We start from the raw sequence: 17897 nt of genomic DNA on the forward strand, positions 1-17897 counted from the left end.
TCTGCACTTAACACCGAGGAGTCCATCATCAGGCCATAAAACACTGCAGCAGATTTCTGGAAGCGCCCAGACAGCTTATTTTTCTCCTCAGTCTTAAAAGTTTTTTTTTTTGTTTTTTTTTTTTTTCTCTGCGATCTATATCCAAAACAAATACATAAGTGGACTGATGAGATGGAGGACATGTTCGTAAGATCTCACAGCAACTTGGGAAAAGCAGTGCATCTCCTTTTCCTGCTCTAGAGGAAGGAAAAAGAGGAGGTGGAGGAGATGGTGATGGAGATTGGAGGCTGAAGGAAGGTTTAGAGTTTCACATAAAGTCCCCTGGAGTCATTGTGTAGAGTTTTTATTGTGTTTTTAAAGATATGAGATGGTCAGAGAGACACTTTTGGTCATTCTTCATCCAGATCAAGAAAGAATGTAATCTACATCTGGACCTCCTTTTTAAAGAAAAAATAAACTATATGAACTGACAAACCTGACAAAGTATAGAGTTACTTTAAAGATACAAGATATAAAAAATAAAAAAAAGTCATAGTAAGAAAAAAAGCCCTTACAGAAGCAACAAGTGCTTGGACCCCAAAAATAGTAGAAGTATGAGAGTGCATGCTAATTTTCTAATTTTATTCTAAAACTTTGAAGAAACTAAGCATGTAGCATGTGATAATACTCATTACTGTCGCCTGCAACAGCTCAGATGACTCGAAGATGTTCATCATTACTGGGAATACCTTCGTACAGTATGAAGAACGCAGAAAATATATTTTTGTTCCACAACAAACTAATCCTTCGTCATTACACTGCTGGCGGAGGTTTTATTGCATAAGAATATAACAGATTCAGATATGCTCAAGCCATATACAAAAAGAAAGGCAAAGGTAAAGGCCACACACACACACACACACACACACACACACACACAAACTCTGCATGAGCTGTATTGAACTGGTGTATGCTTTAACAGCATGTTGTTCCACATTAATTCAGGTGGAACTGCATGTTTTTTGTATTATATTAGGGATGTAAATCTTTTAGTTTTGAGATGATCTGATACATGATCAATGATCCGATGTAACAAGACCATGTAAATTATTTATTTGTTTAGTTTAATTGACTGAGCTGTGACTGACAGTCACAGAGGCCACGCCTCTTTCATTGAGGCTGAGTGGTACAGAGGCCACACCTCCTTTCTCTGGGACTGAGACTGACAGACGCACAGGCCTTGCCTCTTGCACTGAGACTGGCGGGCATAGAGGCCACGCCTCCTTCACTGGGACTGACGGGCATGGAGGCCATACCTCCTTCACTGGGACTGATGGGCATAGAGGCCACACCTCCTTCACAGGGACTGGGACTGACAGGCATAGAGGCCACGCCTCTTTCACTGGGACTGACGTCTACTTCACTGCAGCCGGCAGGTACAGGAATCAAATCAAGGTCTTTAACGTTGATGGAAAAAGAGAAACTATGAAACACTGAGCACGTCGTGTCAATGCAGTATTTTATATAAAAATATTTTAAAGCCGATCACGTACATGACTCACCTTCCTCTCTCTGCTTTTACCTCACAACCCCCCCCCCCCACTCCTTTTCTTTAAAACAAAGCCAAACTGAAGTGCACAAAAGACAATTATACAACATGAAAGAAGTACAGTAATTTTTTTTTAAAAAGGGAAAGAAAATTGTCTCGTAAAAGAATTATTGTAAAGAAAATAAATCTTGTTTGCGGTGTTTTTTTTTTTTTTTTTTTTTTAGCAATCTCTGTGATTGATTTATGATGAAAAGAAAATAAACAGCAGAGCTTGAACGCCATATACAGAGGCTACACCTACTCTTCGACTGACAGGTACACAGGCCATGCCCCTTCACAGACACACACACACACACATGGGCCACGCCTCCTCTTAGACTGACCGGCACATATATGGAGTCAAACTGAGATCTTTAACACCCTCAGTGAGTTGAAAAAATCACGTAGCATGTACGGGACATGCCTTCCACCCTAGATACGCCTCACTCGTCATCTTTCCCCTCCCCCTTAAGTCAAAACTAGAACAATAATAAGGCGAGTCTTAAGAAAGAAGTCATGCAAGAAGTGATGTTTAATTTCTATCTTAAGAAAAGACCAGAGCTTGAATCCATACATAGAAGCCACGCCTCCTCTCAGACTTACACGCACAGACGCCACACTTTCTTCACTAGTACTAGGACTGACAGGCATACAGGCCATGCCTCCTTCCCTGGGACTGTGATTGACAGGCAGAATGCCACACCCAGATTTCCAAACACCCTTAACAGCTGGAACATGTGGTTTTAAATCAGTGTGGCTATGTGGTAAATATTAAGACAAGACCTCTGATTGGTCAGCTGGTCACCCTTTCCATGCCTAATATTTTTTATTTTTAATATAAATGTATAAAAGGTGTTGTGTATATGTATGTACAAAATGTGTACTCCCTGTTTGTGTAGTTATGCTGTGAGTGTGTGTGTGTGTGTGTGTGTGTGTGTGTGTGTGTGGAGACCTATGCATGTTTTTACATGCTTTAAAATGCATGTCAGTCACATAAACCCATAGGTGACATCTTAGTATATTCATTACAAAGGTACATTTTTCTTAAAAAAACAAAACAAAAAACAAAACCCAGTCCAGGCTGAGATCTTGATTACGTCCCGGGAGAAATCAAGGAAAAGTCCTGAATGCTCCCTGAACGTTCATGGGATTTGCATTGCTACATTCCAAAAAGTTCATCCGTGGAGCTGCTTCAGTCTCCAGACCTCCAGAGTAAAGTCTGCTCCTCGAGGAGCGACGCCCGTGCGGCCGTGGAAACCGTGAAAACACACACTTTCCGTTTCAGAGTCAAGTCGAGTCGTGTTTTCTCCACTCCGCCAAAAAATATGACCGCCGTTGACGTCAATCACTGCTTTAGAAGTTTTCTTTAAAGGGTTTTTTCTTCCGAGCCTTCGCGTCCACACAGAGAAAACATTGGTGTGAAAGGTCTTTGTTGGGGGGATCAGGGCCGCTCGGTGCCGCACGTCGCCCGCGTTTGTAGTTCGTTTCCTCTCTCAGTTGACGGTCGGCACCTGGTTCATGCTGTACTCCTTGGCCTTCAGTCTCAGGTTGGCGATGCTGTTGGCCATGTTCACGCCCTGCGCCGTGTTGTTGTTGGCACATGACGGCGAGTAGGAGGCCATGGCGCTGAGGAGGAAATTTGAAGGTCAGGAATGAATTAAGAGTGACTCAAACACCACTAAACATTTGGTTACTCTGAGCAAAGAATTTAAAAGGGTTGATGTTTAGGCAGAACTCCAAAATAGATGTATCTGAAATAGTTAAATCTGAAATAAGTAACAATTTAATATCAACTAACAATATGCTATATCTGTATAGGTGATGAAGCCACAAATATATTATTTCCAGTTTTAAAGAACCAGCATAGGAAAAAATTTATATAGTGTATGTGCATAAATGCTCCCTTCTGGAAACCGCCCCCCCCCCCCCAAAAAAATATAAACCATCACACAAATTCTAATGGTTTCCACTACAAATCCCATTATAAACAATCAGCTAACCATTAAAACCATTACCATTACCGGTCCTTAATGGTATCCACTAGACATAACACCAACAGAAGGCAACAAATTACTATTAGAGACCCACAGGGACCATTAAAGAGTTTCCATTAAAACCAATACAATTCCCATTATAACCATTACAAATTCTACGAGGCTGTCTATTGTCTTTGTTCATCAGGGCTTACAAAAATACCACAAGAAATATGCTAAAACAGTATTTTAGCTCACTTATTTCCTAATTATATTCCTAAACCAGTTACCACAATTTTAGTCAAATGAGGCGAAAGTTAGCCTAATGTCAGCCAGATGGAAGCATAGCTAGCATGATAACCAACCTTTGTGCTAGCTAGCTAGCATGGGTCTTTAAGTAAAATATACAATATTGTACATTTTTATTTTAAAATCCTTGGCAAGAATGCATGAGGGTAAATTTCTCCAGTTCTTCGTATCTGCTAAGATGCTAGCTTACGTCTCATGCTAGGTTTAAAGCGATGCTTTGAGGTTTTTCGAATGCTTCTGGATTGTCTGGGAGACTCCCGTGATTAGCCTCAGCTCCCAGAGATTTATTTTGTCAAAACGAAGGATTAAATAAAATAAATTGAAACGTTTTAACACGGGGGATGATTTTAGTCATGAGTCATCATTTGAAATTTGTTAACTGACAACTGACTGAATTCAGACACGTAATGTGTCCTAAATACTATTTCTGTTTTAAAAAACCCCACACAACTGGTTTAATAGTGAATGCGAGCCTTTTGCTTGTATTTATATTTACACATGGTCTAGAGTTGTAATGTCTGCGTGAGAAAAGCGATCACTTTTATCCAATTCTAGTTAATATTTAATGTTGTGTATGCATGTGAATGAGCTGTCGCTATCGACCAATCAGAGTCCAGAATTCAAAACCGCTCTTGTATAGAAACAGACAATTTATTAGACGATATTAGAAATCTGCTCAATCAAGTCAAGTGGCTTTATTGTCATTTCAACCATTTCATCTGGTCCAGTTAAGCTGTGTGTGATGGAGGATGTTACCTGTACGGAGGTGAGTTTCCCCAGGACAGGTAATCGCTCGGCCTCGGAGCAGGCCGCGGTACCATCGGCTGCTCCACCGATGTCACGTCTCCGGAGTAGGTTTTGAGCAGCGAGGCGTTTTTACTCGCCAGCAGTGCGCGCTCGTTACGCCGGAACTTAGCCCTTCTGTTCTGAAACCACACCTGAGAAAACAAGACAATACACACTCGTGAAAATACAGATACCAAACACTCCACATAGGCAGGGCAGGAAAAAAAAAAACAATGAATGAATGTGAACGCTCAACATCAGGATTTATATATTTACAGGTACAGTATACGTGTTCTGCATATAATAATTTGACAATATTCCCGAGATAAGGAAATCTGAAACATGTTTAGCATTAACCATTAACGTAGCTTTCTTTTTAAAGAGGAGAACATCGAAAAGGAGTGTATTTATACATTGTTTTATATGGCATTCATCTTATATGTTCTCTGTGCTATATAACGTCTGAAATTGTAATGTTTTTAACGGTGTTCCAATGCTTGAATGCTTTCTTTCGTTATCCCAACCCCCACAGAGCTACACGTTTGGTTAGTGATCAATGCTAAGAATAAGTAAACTGTACAATTTGTTGTACAAATTATTTTTCTTAAGTCATTTATCAACAAATCTGAGGGAAATATTGATGTTCCTAAATGGTTTATCTCCTTTCCAGTGCCACTGTGTCTTTTATATTGTTTATACTGTATAAATGAATGTCCTTGCTAGCTAGCTAGCTAAATCATCAGCTAGCCCATGTTCCTATGATGTAAACAAAGGGGATCTAGAACCATTAAGGATTGTTTTTCATTTATTTCTCTGAGAGAATCCTTTAATGAAAGTGTACAGAATGTTACAAACCCATAACAATACAAAGAACCTGTAAAACCCCTTAAAGTGCACAAGTACATCCAGTTTATCCTGAACGTACTCGCTCGGTGAAGACGTGTTCAGTGTCTGGCGAGTACTTTTGTGATGCAGGTGTGAGTCTGTGTCGTTGCTGTTCTAGTAAAATAATCAACGGTGTGGAGTGGTGTGATGAAGCTGAGTCACTGTTACGACCCTGAAGTCGATTATTTTCCTATAGCAGCATGTCCTGAAGTGTTTCATCCCTGTTTAACAACAGCAATTTTCCAATAATTTATCATTTTTTCCATTTATACAAGATCGACACATTGACGCAACACCCTCTGACCAAACAGATTCAAGAATTCAACAGTGTTAACAGTGGCCAGTTTTGTCAAACAGCAGAGTACATACGCAAGCCCATAAATTAAAATAAATAAATAAATAAATATACAAATTAAATGTGAACTATGTTAACATCTGGATGACATCATCTTCAATCTTTAGGCCACGCCTCTGATGCGGGGGGGGGGGGGGGGATGATTGGAGCTTTGACGTCCATTTTGCAAATTTGAGACGCTGAACACCTCCACACAGAAGATTGCACAGCCATAAGCTATATTTATTTGTCAGTTTGTATTCGTTGATACGGTGACGTTTCCTGGAAGGAGTCTCCGGTGTCAGCGGTTTGTAACAGTCAGAGGTAACGAGGCAGCGTTACGTTTTCTGACACGGAGAATTCTTCAGGAAGGAGGGCTTTACGGTTTCTTGCGGTTTTAGTGTCTCGACTGCAAGAGAGGCAGGTCAAGGAACGACTCTTTACGGCTGCTAATGTCAGTGAGAACAGGAACCGACTCGTTTCATGGACGTTCCAAAATATTATACTATACGTGGATTAAAAACACATACGTGCTCTTTTAATAAGTAAAAAATTGTAATAGTTGGCAAGCTGTTGTAGTATAAAAGGAATAAAACACACCAGGAACGTGCTGTTTATAGGAAAAGAATCGGTATCGGGGGGGTAAGGGGGGTAGGGGGGGGTAGAAGATTACTATAACAGCATGACATGGAGTGTTTCATTCTTTATAAGTAAAAGGGAAAGTCAATTACAGGATTTTGAGGACGTGTATATGTACTTAGTGAACACTTTATTGTCGGTGTTATGTAGGAACACTGACCTGCACGCGAGCCTCGGTGAGATTAACCCTGCGCGCCAGATCCTCCCTGACGAAGGCGTCGGGGTAATGCGTCCTCTCAAACACCCGCTCCAGTGCCTGCAGCTGACTGCTGTTAAACGTGGTCCTGTTTCTCCTCTGCTTCCGCTTCTTCTTCTCCTCCGAGTTCAGCTGCTCATCTGAGAATACACACACACACCAACATTTAGATGGCACATCAGCCTCGCTTCACAGTGTCGCCTGTGACTGATTCGTCTGTTTATAACACACTCCATGTTGTGCTGTTACAGGAAAATAATCAATGACGGTGTGGTGCGATGAAGCAGAGTTACTGTAGCCACCTCGAAGCTGATTATTTCCCTATAACAGCACATCCTGAAGTGTTTTATTCCTCTTCTAGTGCAGCAAGTTGTCAACAATTAAAGTTTTTTACATTCATTAAAGAGCAACTGAGCGAACGTTGTGCTTTTTATCCATTTGTAGTTACGTTTAATGTTATGGAAACGGCCATAAATGAACTATACGCGATCTATAAATGAACCCATGGTTTTGGGTTGTTTTTTTAAGACTGGCATGACTTCAAAATCATTAGTTTGAAAGTGTTTAAGCATAAAATGCTAATAGATTTCCAATTCCCAATGTGTAATTGTGTCGTTGCCAACGCCTTGTGAAAAACAAACCGCTCTTAATCAACCTGCCTGATTTTATCATGTAGGACAAGATAATAGAAACTGTAATAGTGATGAGAACATTGCTATAGTAACAGGACAGATATGGCAAGTAATGTAAGGCAAGTTTCTACAACAAGAAAGAAAGAAAAGGAAAGAAAGAACGGACGGACGGAGGGAATGAAGGAAATGAGGCAATGGTGCCTTGGTGGTTAAGGCTCTGGGTTACTGATCGGAAGGTCGGGGGTTCAAGCCCCAGCACTGCCAGGCTGCCACTGTTGGGCCCTTGAGCAAGGCCCTTAACCCTCTCTGCTCCAGGGGCGCTGTATCATGGCTGACCCTGCGCTCTGACCCCAGCTTCCTGACATTCTGGGAGATGCGAAGAAAAGACTTTCACTGTGCTGTAATATATATGTGATAAATAACGAAAAAGATAGAAGGAAGCGCACTATAAGTTTATCAGCTTTTAGTCATTATAACTTCAGGTCTAATCTGTTAATGTTTGATCCAGCATCAATTTTAAGGCTTTGGTTCGTTTTTCTTCTCTCTTTTTTCCCCCCAGTATTGTTTTTTACGCCGCACCGGTTTTAAGTGACACACATCTCTCTGAGCGCTAGTAAATGAGTTTAATAAAGTCACTTAAAAAAAAAAAGAAAGAAATCGAGTGCTGCAGAGCGAGCTGCTGTATTACTCTGTAGCTGTTACAGTAAAAAAATTATTTCAGATGAAAATGATATCCGCTTACTCCTAATAAAACCTGTTTTATAACTGTGCAGAGAATAAACACTGGGATTAAAACAGCACCATTTTCCCAGCTGTAATGTTGAGATCTTTAACGAACTGCACGTGAAATAAACCTGAAACCTGTTGTATTAATAATATAGAAATTTTAATATAGACGTGAATGTACAGTGGGGGGAAATAAGTATTGGACGCAACATTTATTTCAGTAAATATATTTCGAATGAGGCTGTTCGCATGAAATTTTCACCAGACGTCAGTATTAACTCAAGAAATCTGGAAATATAAAGAATTCACAACATTAAAGTCCATAAATAAAGTTATGTGTAATAAAGTGGAATGACATGGGGGAAAAAAGTATTGAACACGCTAAGAAAAAGCAGTTCTCCAAGGCAAGGTAAGGCAAGGAACCAGCTGAAATCCGTAAGTAATTATACCCCCTATCTGTGCAAATTAATAATCGCTGGGTTCAATACTTATTTCCCCCACTGTAAGTATTGATGATGATGATAATGATGATGATGATTATTATTGTATATCCTACTAAACCAGTGGTGTAGAATGCTTGAGTAACTGTACTTCGTTAGTATACTTAAGTATTATTTTGCTGTATTTATATATTGAAATTGAGCACTTGTACTCTTAATTACATTCCCAATAACAGTACATACGTAACTCCTTACACTATTATTTAGACCTCCGAAAGGACTCTGAGATTTCTTCTTCTCTCATTCAGACAGTGACTATTTAAAAGTAGTGACTTTTTCACGTTGTCTTGAGTACACTGTTCGGTTGGATACTTTGGTCACATGATCACAGTATAATTTCTCAGTTCCTTTTTTACATCCCTTGCTTAAAAATTGGACTAATCTAGAACTACAAATTATATTTAAAAACAACGTTCCTGGATCCTGTCCCATTCACGCCGAGCTGCCATGGGCAGCTCCTTACGACAACCCCAATTCCAAAAATGTTGGGACGCGGTGTAAAATGGAAATAAAAACGGAATGTCAAAAACCCATATGTTATTCACAACAGAACATTTAGTGCCAATTAACCTAATTAGTTGCAAAATGTTCCTCCAGTTGTTTCTTTTTAGTAACACTTTCTTTTCCAGCCTTTTGTTGCCCCCGTCCCGACTTTTTTCAGACGTGTTGCGACCATCAAATTCAAAAATACCTTTTTTCTTTCTTAAAATGGTACATTTCTCAGTATAAACATTTGATATGTTTTCTATGTTGTATTGTGAATAACGTACAGATTTATGATATTTGCACGTCATTGCATTCTGTTTGTTTTTTATTTATGTTTTACACAGCGTCCCAACTTTTTTGGAATTGGGGTTGTATTTAAAGAATTTTTTATTATTATTATTATTTTAGCTACATGGAGTTTATTTTTGACTTACTTGTGTCTTTAATCGACCGGCAACGGAAATCGAGTGAGCTGCGTCTCATATTAGCTACACACAGTAGCCTTCCTTCTTTTCTGAGTCACTAGTAACCCCATTAAACAAGCTAAACCATTGCATTATACTAAACCAACACAATTCTGCTTAAATAAACGACTCATTTTTGTAACTTCTTGGTGAGTGTGAATAAAGTCGTGTGTGAGCTCCAGGGTGAAACTATACAGCAAATAGATCATCATGATCCGTGAAATATAATCGGCCTACGTTTCAGAACAAAGTGGCGGCAAACTGAGTAGTGTCATGCAAGCGCCTAAAAAGCATGATTAAAAACAAATCAACTCGAATTTAATGTCAATACTTGTGATATGTACTTTATAGTATTTATTGCAATAATAATATTGTATGGTCATATCACCCAGCCCTAATGACATGCCCTAATGACACGCCTAATGACCATGCTTTAATGGTTTGTTCTATTAATGCCAGAATTAATATACATAAAAGCTAATACATTTTAAAATAAAAACTAAACCTTGCCATAGTGTCACTGAAGCTCTACTGACTCTCAGATGGAGTATGAAAGTGACTACGTTTAATCTAATTATTGACCTTATACAGCACACGTCATTACGTCACCGCGCCACGCCGTCCGACGTGCTCAGGACGATCCAGCTCAGGATCATTCGTCCTGAAGAGTTTTATGACTTTACTCCTCTCCTGCCTCGTTAGTGTTTTCAATTAATAGTCATTAAACACACACACAGTCTCATTACAACTGTGACCTGGAGCTCGTACACGGGTCTGAGTTTAAGACAGAACTTCCTCCCGTGGACGTCGTGAATCGTCTGTGAGCGCAAACCCTGAGCACGCTGCACTTTATCACTTCTTCCAGATCTATCGGTTAGGACTCATCCATCCTCTAATAAAGGGTTCAGCGTGTTTGTGTTCGTTCTCTTGAGTACTTTTGTTTCGCTGAGCGAGAGGCACTAGAGGGACGACACTGAGTGAAAGAAAGAGTGAAGGAATGAGAGGAAATGGGGAAAGAAAGAGGGAATGAGAGGAAAAGAAAGAGGGAAGTAAAGCAAAGAAAGTGAATGAGAAGAAAGAGGGAACGAGAGGGAATATGAGGGAACGAGAGGAAAGACAGAGGGAATTAGAAGAAAGAAAGGGGGAATAAGAAGAAAAAAGAGGATTAGAGGAAGTAAAGAGGGAATGAGAGGAAAAAGAGGGAACAAGAGGGAAGATGAGGGAATGAGAGCAAAGAAAGAGGGAATGAGAAGAAAGAGGGAATGAGTCGAAAGAAGGAGGAAATGAGCAAAAAAGAGGGAATGAGAAGAAAGAAAGAAGGAATAAGCAAAAAAGGGGGAATGAGAAGAAAAGAGAGAATTAGAGGAAAGAAAGAGGGAATGAGAAGAAAAGAGAGAATTAGAAGAAAGAAAGAGGGAATGAGAAGAAATGAGAAAATTAGAGGAGGGAAAGAGGGAATGAGAGGAAATAAGGAAAGGAAAAAGAAAATGAGGAGACAGAAGAAAGAAAGAAGGAAAGAAAGAGGAACACGAATGGAGGAAAATGGAATGAAAGAAAAGGAGTAAAGAAAGATCAAATCTTTTCTCCTGCTGTTGCGATGAATCAGAGCCACTCGCTGCTGTGGTGCTGAACTCTGGAGGAAGATGGAGAGAGAAATGTGTCCATTTTTATTGCTGAACTCCTACAACACTAGTGCAGCGTGTCCTGAAACAACACTCATTTCTTTTATTTTACAGTAAAATACTCTTTTATTTATTGATTTATCTATCTATTTATTTACTCTTTACAAAACAGTTGTGCAGTTAGAGCGGTGTGTTGTAGTGAAACAGCAGAAAAGGCAAAGCAATGAAACGTTGAACACAACAACACATGACCGAACACAAACATTCTGAGTTTCAGTTTAAATGCCGAGGGAAGTGACTCTGTGACGCTGTGACTCTGGGACGCGGTGAGTCGGTGATGCAGTGACTCGGTGACGTGCTGACGCTGTGACTCTGTGACGCAGTGATGCAGTGAGTCGGTGATGCAGAGACTCTGTGACACGGTGAGTCGGTGACTCTGTGAATTGGTGAGTCGGTGATGTGGAGACTCGGTGATGTGGTGACTCGGTGACGCAGTGAGTCGGTGATGTGGTGACTGGGTGACTCTGTGACGCGGTGTGTTGGTGATGCAGTGACTCTGACTCTGTGACTTGGTGACTCTGTGACGCTTTGACTCGGTGATGCAGTGACTCGGTGACATGGTGAGTCGGTGATGAAGTGACTCTGACGCGTTGACTTGGTGATGCAGTGACTCTGTGACATGGTGAGTCAGTGATGCAGAGACTCTGTGACGCGGTGAGTCGATGACTCTGTGAATTGGTGAGTCGGTGATGCAGAGAGTCGGTGGTGTGGTGACTTGGTGACGCAGTGAGTCAGTGATGCAGTGACTCTGTGACGCGGTGAGTCGATGACACGGTGACGCGGTGACTCTGTGACGCGGTGTGTCGGTGATGCAGTGACTCTGTGACTTGGTGACTCTGTGACGCTTTGACTCGGTGATGCAGTGACTCGGTGATGCAGTGACTCTGTGACGCATTGAGTTGGTGATGCAGTGACTCTGTGACATGGTGAATCGGTGAAGCAGTGACTCTGTGACATGGTGAGTCGGTGATGCAGTGACTCAGTGACGCAGTGAGTCGGTGATGCAGTGACTCTGTGACGCGTTGACTTGGTGATCCAGTGACTCTGTGACATGGTGAGTCGGTGATGCAGTGAATCTGTGACTTGGTGAGTCGGTGATGCAGTGACTCAGTGACACGGCGGTTAAAGCGTTGAGCTACAGGTCAGAAGGTGATGAGTTCAGATCCCAGCACTCCCAAGCTGCCATGATTGTGTTCCTGAGCGAGACCTTCAATCTTCAACTGCTTAGCCGTCTCCTGTCTCACCTGCTGCGACCGTCTCTTCGGTTAAATCAGCAAACATGGTGGATGATATTTTATTTGAAATGTACAGTATTCTGTATCGCGGTGATGTAATGTAAAACGTACCGTAAATATCTGTATATATGAGACGTCTGAAAATCGTTACAACCTATTGATCCATTATAAAAAGTCCACCAGGGTGTGTAGAAATACTGGGATTGTCACATTGGACAGTTTTTTTTTTTCTTCTTATCATCTTCATGTGATCTGACCTGAAGGCCAGAATCAGGGCTGATGTTGAAGGCACTGATGTGGATGTGATGTTGTAGCGTACACGGCAGCATTCAGAGGATCACCTGGATGGTTTTTTTTTTTTTTTTTTTTTTTACACATCGCTAATATTACATTTTTTTACTTAAAAAAAAAAAAAAAACCTCTCAGGTTTGTACATGTCTAAATTTCCTTGATTGGTCTTGGTAAAATTTTCATTTAGTATCACAGATCACTTTCAGACACGCTATATTGCTGTAAATATGTTTTTTTTGTGTGTTGTTTTGTTTTTTAACAATTACTTACTGTAAATTTGACTGTATTTTTGTTTTTTTACATTATGTGGCTTGACGGGTAGAACACAACACCTGTCCTCATAGTTAGAACGCTATTCATAAGATTATTATTTTTTTGCATTTATTTTGAGTTTTTCGAAAATGTTCATTATATCCTGCGCATAAGAACTGAAGAGAAATGTCTAGCTGTAAAGTTTACTTTACAGTTGTACAGATCATGCCCGTTACGAGCCTTGCGTGACTTTACTGACTTTACTGAGAGAATCGGCAGCAGCGGTGCGTAATTTAAAATTCTGTAACGAGGCAGAAGAGGAATAAAGTCGTAAGTAAAGCACGAACACTTCACCGACGTGCTTAAGGACGCATCTGGAGTACTTTTACTACACTTTACACCTCCACTTTACACCTTTGCAGGAGATTTAACAGCGGGGTTTAAAACCCAGCAGCCAAAGCAGAGGAGACGTAGCCGACGGTGAGGCTGTTTTAAATCAAACGACTCACCCTGTGCTCTTTTGTAAGATTTGATCAAACATAGATCCAATTTGTGCCAAATGTAAACACGCCCCTGCTGCTCTGTTTCATACAGAGGTGTGCGAAAGTCTTAGGCATGTGCAAAGAAATGCATTATTTATCAAAAATTATGAAATGGAAAGTTTCTGCAATTAAAAACACAACATAAAGAGCGGTAATAAATAACTAAAAAAAGTCAGTATTCGGTGTGACTACGCTTCGCTTTAAAAAGTTAGCAGTCTCGGGTACAATGTACGCAGTTTTATAAGGAAATGACCCGTAAGTGTTACTGAACCAGCCGCGGTTCTTCTGGAGACTTTGACTGTCGCTCTCGCTTCTTATTTTCGCAGCAAAGTTATGCAGCAACCTTCGTTATATCATTTTTTTTTTTTTTTTGTACGAAAAGTGTTCTTACATAATACGCTGCTTTCTGATTTACTAACATAGAAACATTTTGTGCTGGAAAACTAATGTTTGGGAATCTGAAATTTTTTTTACTGACTCGATAATGTAGAAGTCATACAATAATAATCTATAACAAAGTTTGTACTAAAAATATATGTGTATATATATATATAAATATATATTTGTACATATCCGTATTTGAAGCATATTCACAACCAACAGATTTATCATTAGCTCCGATCCTTAAGCTGGCCTCTTTATAGTCTGTGCATTACCTGAAGGTGTGCGATACGACCGAAAATATCATATCACGATTCTCAAAGATATTTTGCTACATAGTACATTGCTAAAATACAACATGCTTCATGATATTTAGGATCGCTAATAAACTGCTAGCAAAACTATTGCACAAAAGCCCATTTAAACAAAAGTAGTGATCATACTTTATTTTAAAAAAATTAATTAATAAATAATACATCTGTTAAAAGGAAATAAATCTGTAAAAAGAATTGCATTTTTACCAGGACATGACCCCCCCAGTTAGTTTGTAATTAATTTTTAAAACATTATAATAAACTCACCATTGCAATATCTCAGAAAACTAAGTATTGTGACATCGTGTATCACGATATCGATATATATTGCGGTCATATTGATTTCTCCGAGCCCTAGTCCTGCTTCGTCCAGGTCACGCTCAGACATCATCACCATCATCATCATCATCCTCATCATCTACACATCTCTACACACTGGCAGTTTATTTCTCCTGCACTGCGCTGGGAAAAATGATCTAGGTTCCAGTTTTCAACCTGGAGAAATTTACATTTACAACTCGAGGGTCTGTTTATAATTTCTTTACTGCTGAGGTGCCATTTATTTCATACGTGGACGTGGAAGTCCTGACCATGCGCCTTCACGCGGCTCTCTAAAGCGCCATCGCGCTGCAGCTTTCGACCAGCAGTTCTCCTTTCTGTATAGTTCCTTTACTCGTCCGGATTTGTTTTTCTTTATTGGTTTGTGCTCTTATCATCGTTTTAGTTACTCGTGTTGTTCTTTTCACTATATTTCCCTCTCGTTTCTACCCAAACGTTATTTTTTTTCTTCCGCGATAAACAATAAATAGACGTCGTGCAAAAACAAAACGTCTTCTTTTTCAGTGACTAAAGTAAATTCATTGTAAAAAAAAATTATGCACACAGCGAGTGAGTGCTTTTTTTTTGGGTATGGTTTTTAAAAATCTTTTTATTTAAAATTTAATTTAGAATGTAAACAGTCTTCAAGTTATACTACTCTTAATTTACAATAATATATAATAATCTACAGTTATTTTGACTTTTATATTCTCATTAAAGCAGAAATTCAGCATTAATCAAGCACAATCCCCAAACCGAAACGTCCGTATTTTTTTCAAAAAATAAATAAAAATACGTATTTTACATGTACAATAAATAAATTACCAAATTCTTTTTGTGGCTTTGTTTATTTTGTTTATTTAACTGATTTATTTGTTTACAAGTTCCCTTTGGTATGGTGTCATAGTTCTTATCAGCGTGTATATTGATCGTATTTGTATTTATTTTACGTACAGATTGGCTTTGTGGCTCCGTGATCTACAGATTTTTACATCTACAGTTTTTTTTTTATTATTTTAAAAAAAGGAAAGAAAAAACACTACTCCTTAACGCTTAAACCCGTTTCTCACTTTCAGTACGCCATATTTTTGGACGCAAATGATGACTTTTGCCTTTTTACCTGCATTTATTCAAATACCCGACTAATATACTAAACTGTTAAATCATTTCTTTGTATTCCCCGCAATCCTTCTTCTTCTTCTTTTTGTTTTCATTCTTTCCCATAATTTAGTGTTTATTTATTTTAATGTTGCTAATTACAACCAGTCAATTAAAAATAGACTACAGTGAGGAGATACTGTAGAAATAGGTGAAATACACGCTTCTGATTTCTTGCTCATTTAAAGTTACTCAAATGATTTCACCAGACATGAAATGTGGGGTGGGTTTGGGAGGCTGTGTTGGTGCAGAACTTGTCTAAGCACAAGAGGTTTAGAACTTCAGTGACTTGATAACACCGTATTTGTGTTTTGTCTAAAGTTCCAGAGTTATCCAGGTCTTTGGTGGATAAAAAAAAGTACTTTAAAGATTGTGTGTGTGTGTGTGTGTGTGTGTGTGTGTGAGAGAGAGAGAGAGAGAGAGAGAGAGAGAGAGAGAGAGACTTACTGTCTTGCTGCGCCGTGTCGCTGCCGCTGGTGAGCCCCGGAGACTCCAGGCTTCCTGTGCCCGCCTCCGCGCTGCTCTCCTCGGCCTGAGCTCCGGCCATCTCCCGCGCGTCCTCCAGGTCCAGCAGGTGGCTCACGGAAAAGTTCTTCTTGGCGTGTAAATGGTCCAGGTTGATGGCTCTGTCCATTACATGCGCTGCATAACCAGAAGTCATGACTCAAGCTGCGCCGGCGGTGAAGTGAGCGGAAGTGGCGCGCGCACAGCCTCCGAGAGCGCGCCGCAGCAAACAAAACATGGATTTCACTCAGGAGCTGAGAATGAATATATTCAGCACAGAGCCTTTCTTTATCTCTCCTCCGTGTCGTCTGCCTTCTGTCAGATCAGAAACCCAGTCATGCATCCGTTTCTGTCTTCCCGAGACAAGTCCACGCAGAGTTCTCCAGGTCAGGGCGCGCGCTCGCGCTCCGGGTTCTTCAGCATCTGTCACAAAGTTCTGCGCGTCTCCGAGTGTGAACACGCGCTCATGGTCATGATGATGATGATGATGAGCTCTACGTTCTCCCCCACCACACACACACACCACACACACACACTCACCACACGCACGCGCTCTCAGTCCGCTCTGCTCGGCTGCTGGAGAATAAATGAGTCGCGGCTTTGACGGACAGACGGATGAGGAGCGGCCTAATTACGTGGCAAAGTCGTGTTTTCGTGGTTTCTGACGTTTTACAGAGAGCGAAGAGACTTTTCCCCACCCCTTAATGCGCGCGCACACACACACACACACACACACACCGGGGTGACATTGGACTTGGACGTTGGAGAATTTCCGCTTTTAATTTAATTTTATTTTTGTTTCATTTATTTTCCTCACACAGTTCCACCAGCACTGAGACAGAGAGAGAGAGAGAGAAACACACACACACACACACACACACACAGAGAGAGAGAGAGAAACACACACACAGAGAGAAAGAGAGAGAGAGAGAGAGAGAGAAACACACAGATAGAGAGAGAGAGAGAGAGAGAGAGAGAGAGAGACACACACACACACACACACACACACACACACACAGAGAGAGAGAGAGATTAGTTCTGTTTCATTAATTCAAAAAAATAAACCGTGATCACGATTATTATACGATTAATCATGCGGCCTGTTATAAATCTGTACAACAGGCTTCAGTACTGGCATTAAAGATTTAATAGGATTAGAAAGAAAGGAAGAAAGAAAGCAGAAAAAGAAGGAAAGGAAGAAAAGAAAGAAGGAAAGACAGAAGGAAACGAAGAAAAGAGTAAAGGAAAGAAAGAAGAAAAGACAAAACGAAATAAGGAAAAGTAAAGGAAAGGAGGAACAGAAAGAAAGGCGGAAAAAAGGAGGGAAAGAAAGAAGGAAAGGAAGATCAGAAAGAAAGACAAGGAAAATAAAGAAGGAAAATAAGAAAGACTGAAAGGAAAGAAAAAAAGGAAGAAGAAAAAATGAAGGAAATGAAGCTTGTTGGTCAAGAGGGAATGAAAAATGGAGTGCATTTTTTATGTTCATACTTTTTTTTTTTTTTTGCAAAAACATAAAAGTTACATAAAAATGATTGTCGAATTCTGAATTATTTTCAGTTTCAGTTTGTAGTGAAGGATTTAAAGCAGTAAAAGTTCCACTTCCCATCAACACCTGGAGAAAAGTCTCCTGAATTCATAGTGTGTGTGTGTGTGTGTGTGTGTGTGTGTGTGTTTAACATTGTATGGGTTCATTCAATAAGGTATTAAAACCGACAGACAATTT

The 17897-nt window shown here is 40.1% G+C and overlaps 1 protein-coding gene across 1 annotated transcript; it reads right to left on the minus strand.

Moving 5' to 3' along the window:
- Positions 1-327: 327 nt before the first annotated feature.
- Positions 328-17679, minus strand: LOC128621555 (paired mesoderm homeobox protein 1-like). Its single transcript, XM_053647408.1, has 4 exons — positions 16118-17679; positions 6654-6829; positions 4606-4787; positions 328-3193 (listed from the first exon to the last, which is right to left on the minus strand). The coding sequence occupies exons 1-4, from the start codon at positions 16329-16331 to the stop codon at positions 3061-3063; spliced, it is 705 nt and encodes a 234-aa protein (XP_053503383.1). The 5' UTR covers positions 16332-17679; the 3' UTR covers positions 328-3060.
- Between the last annotated feature and the right edge of the window lie 218 nt (positions 17680-17897).

Source organism: Ictalurus furcatus, chromosome 17, assembly GCF_023375685.1.
Source record: "Ictalurus furcatus strain D&B chromosome 17, Billie_1.0, whole genome shotgun sequence".
Classification (NCBI taxonomy): Eukaryota; Metazoa; Chordata; class Actinopteri; order Siluriformes; family Ictaluridae; genus Ictalurus; species Ictalurus furcatus.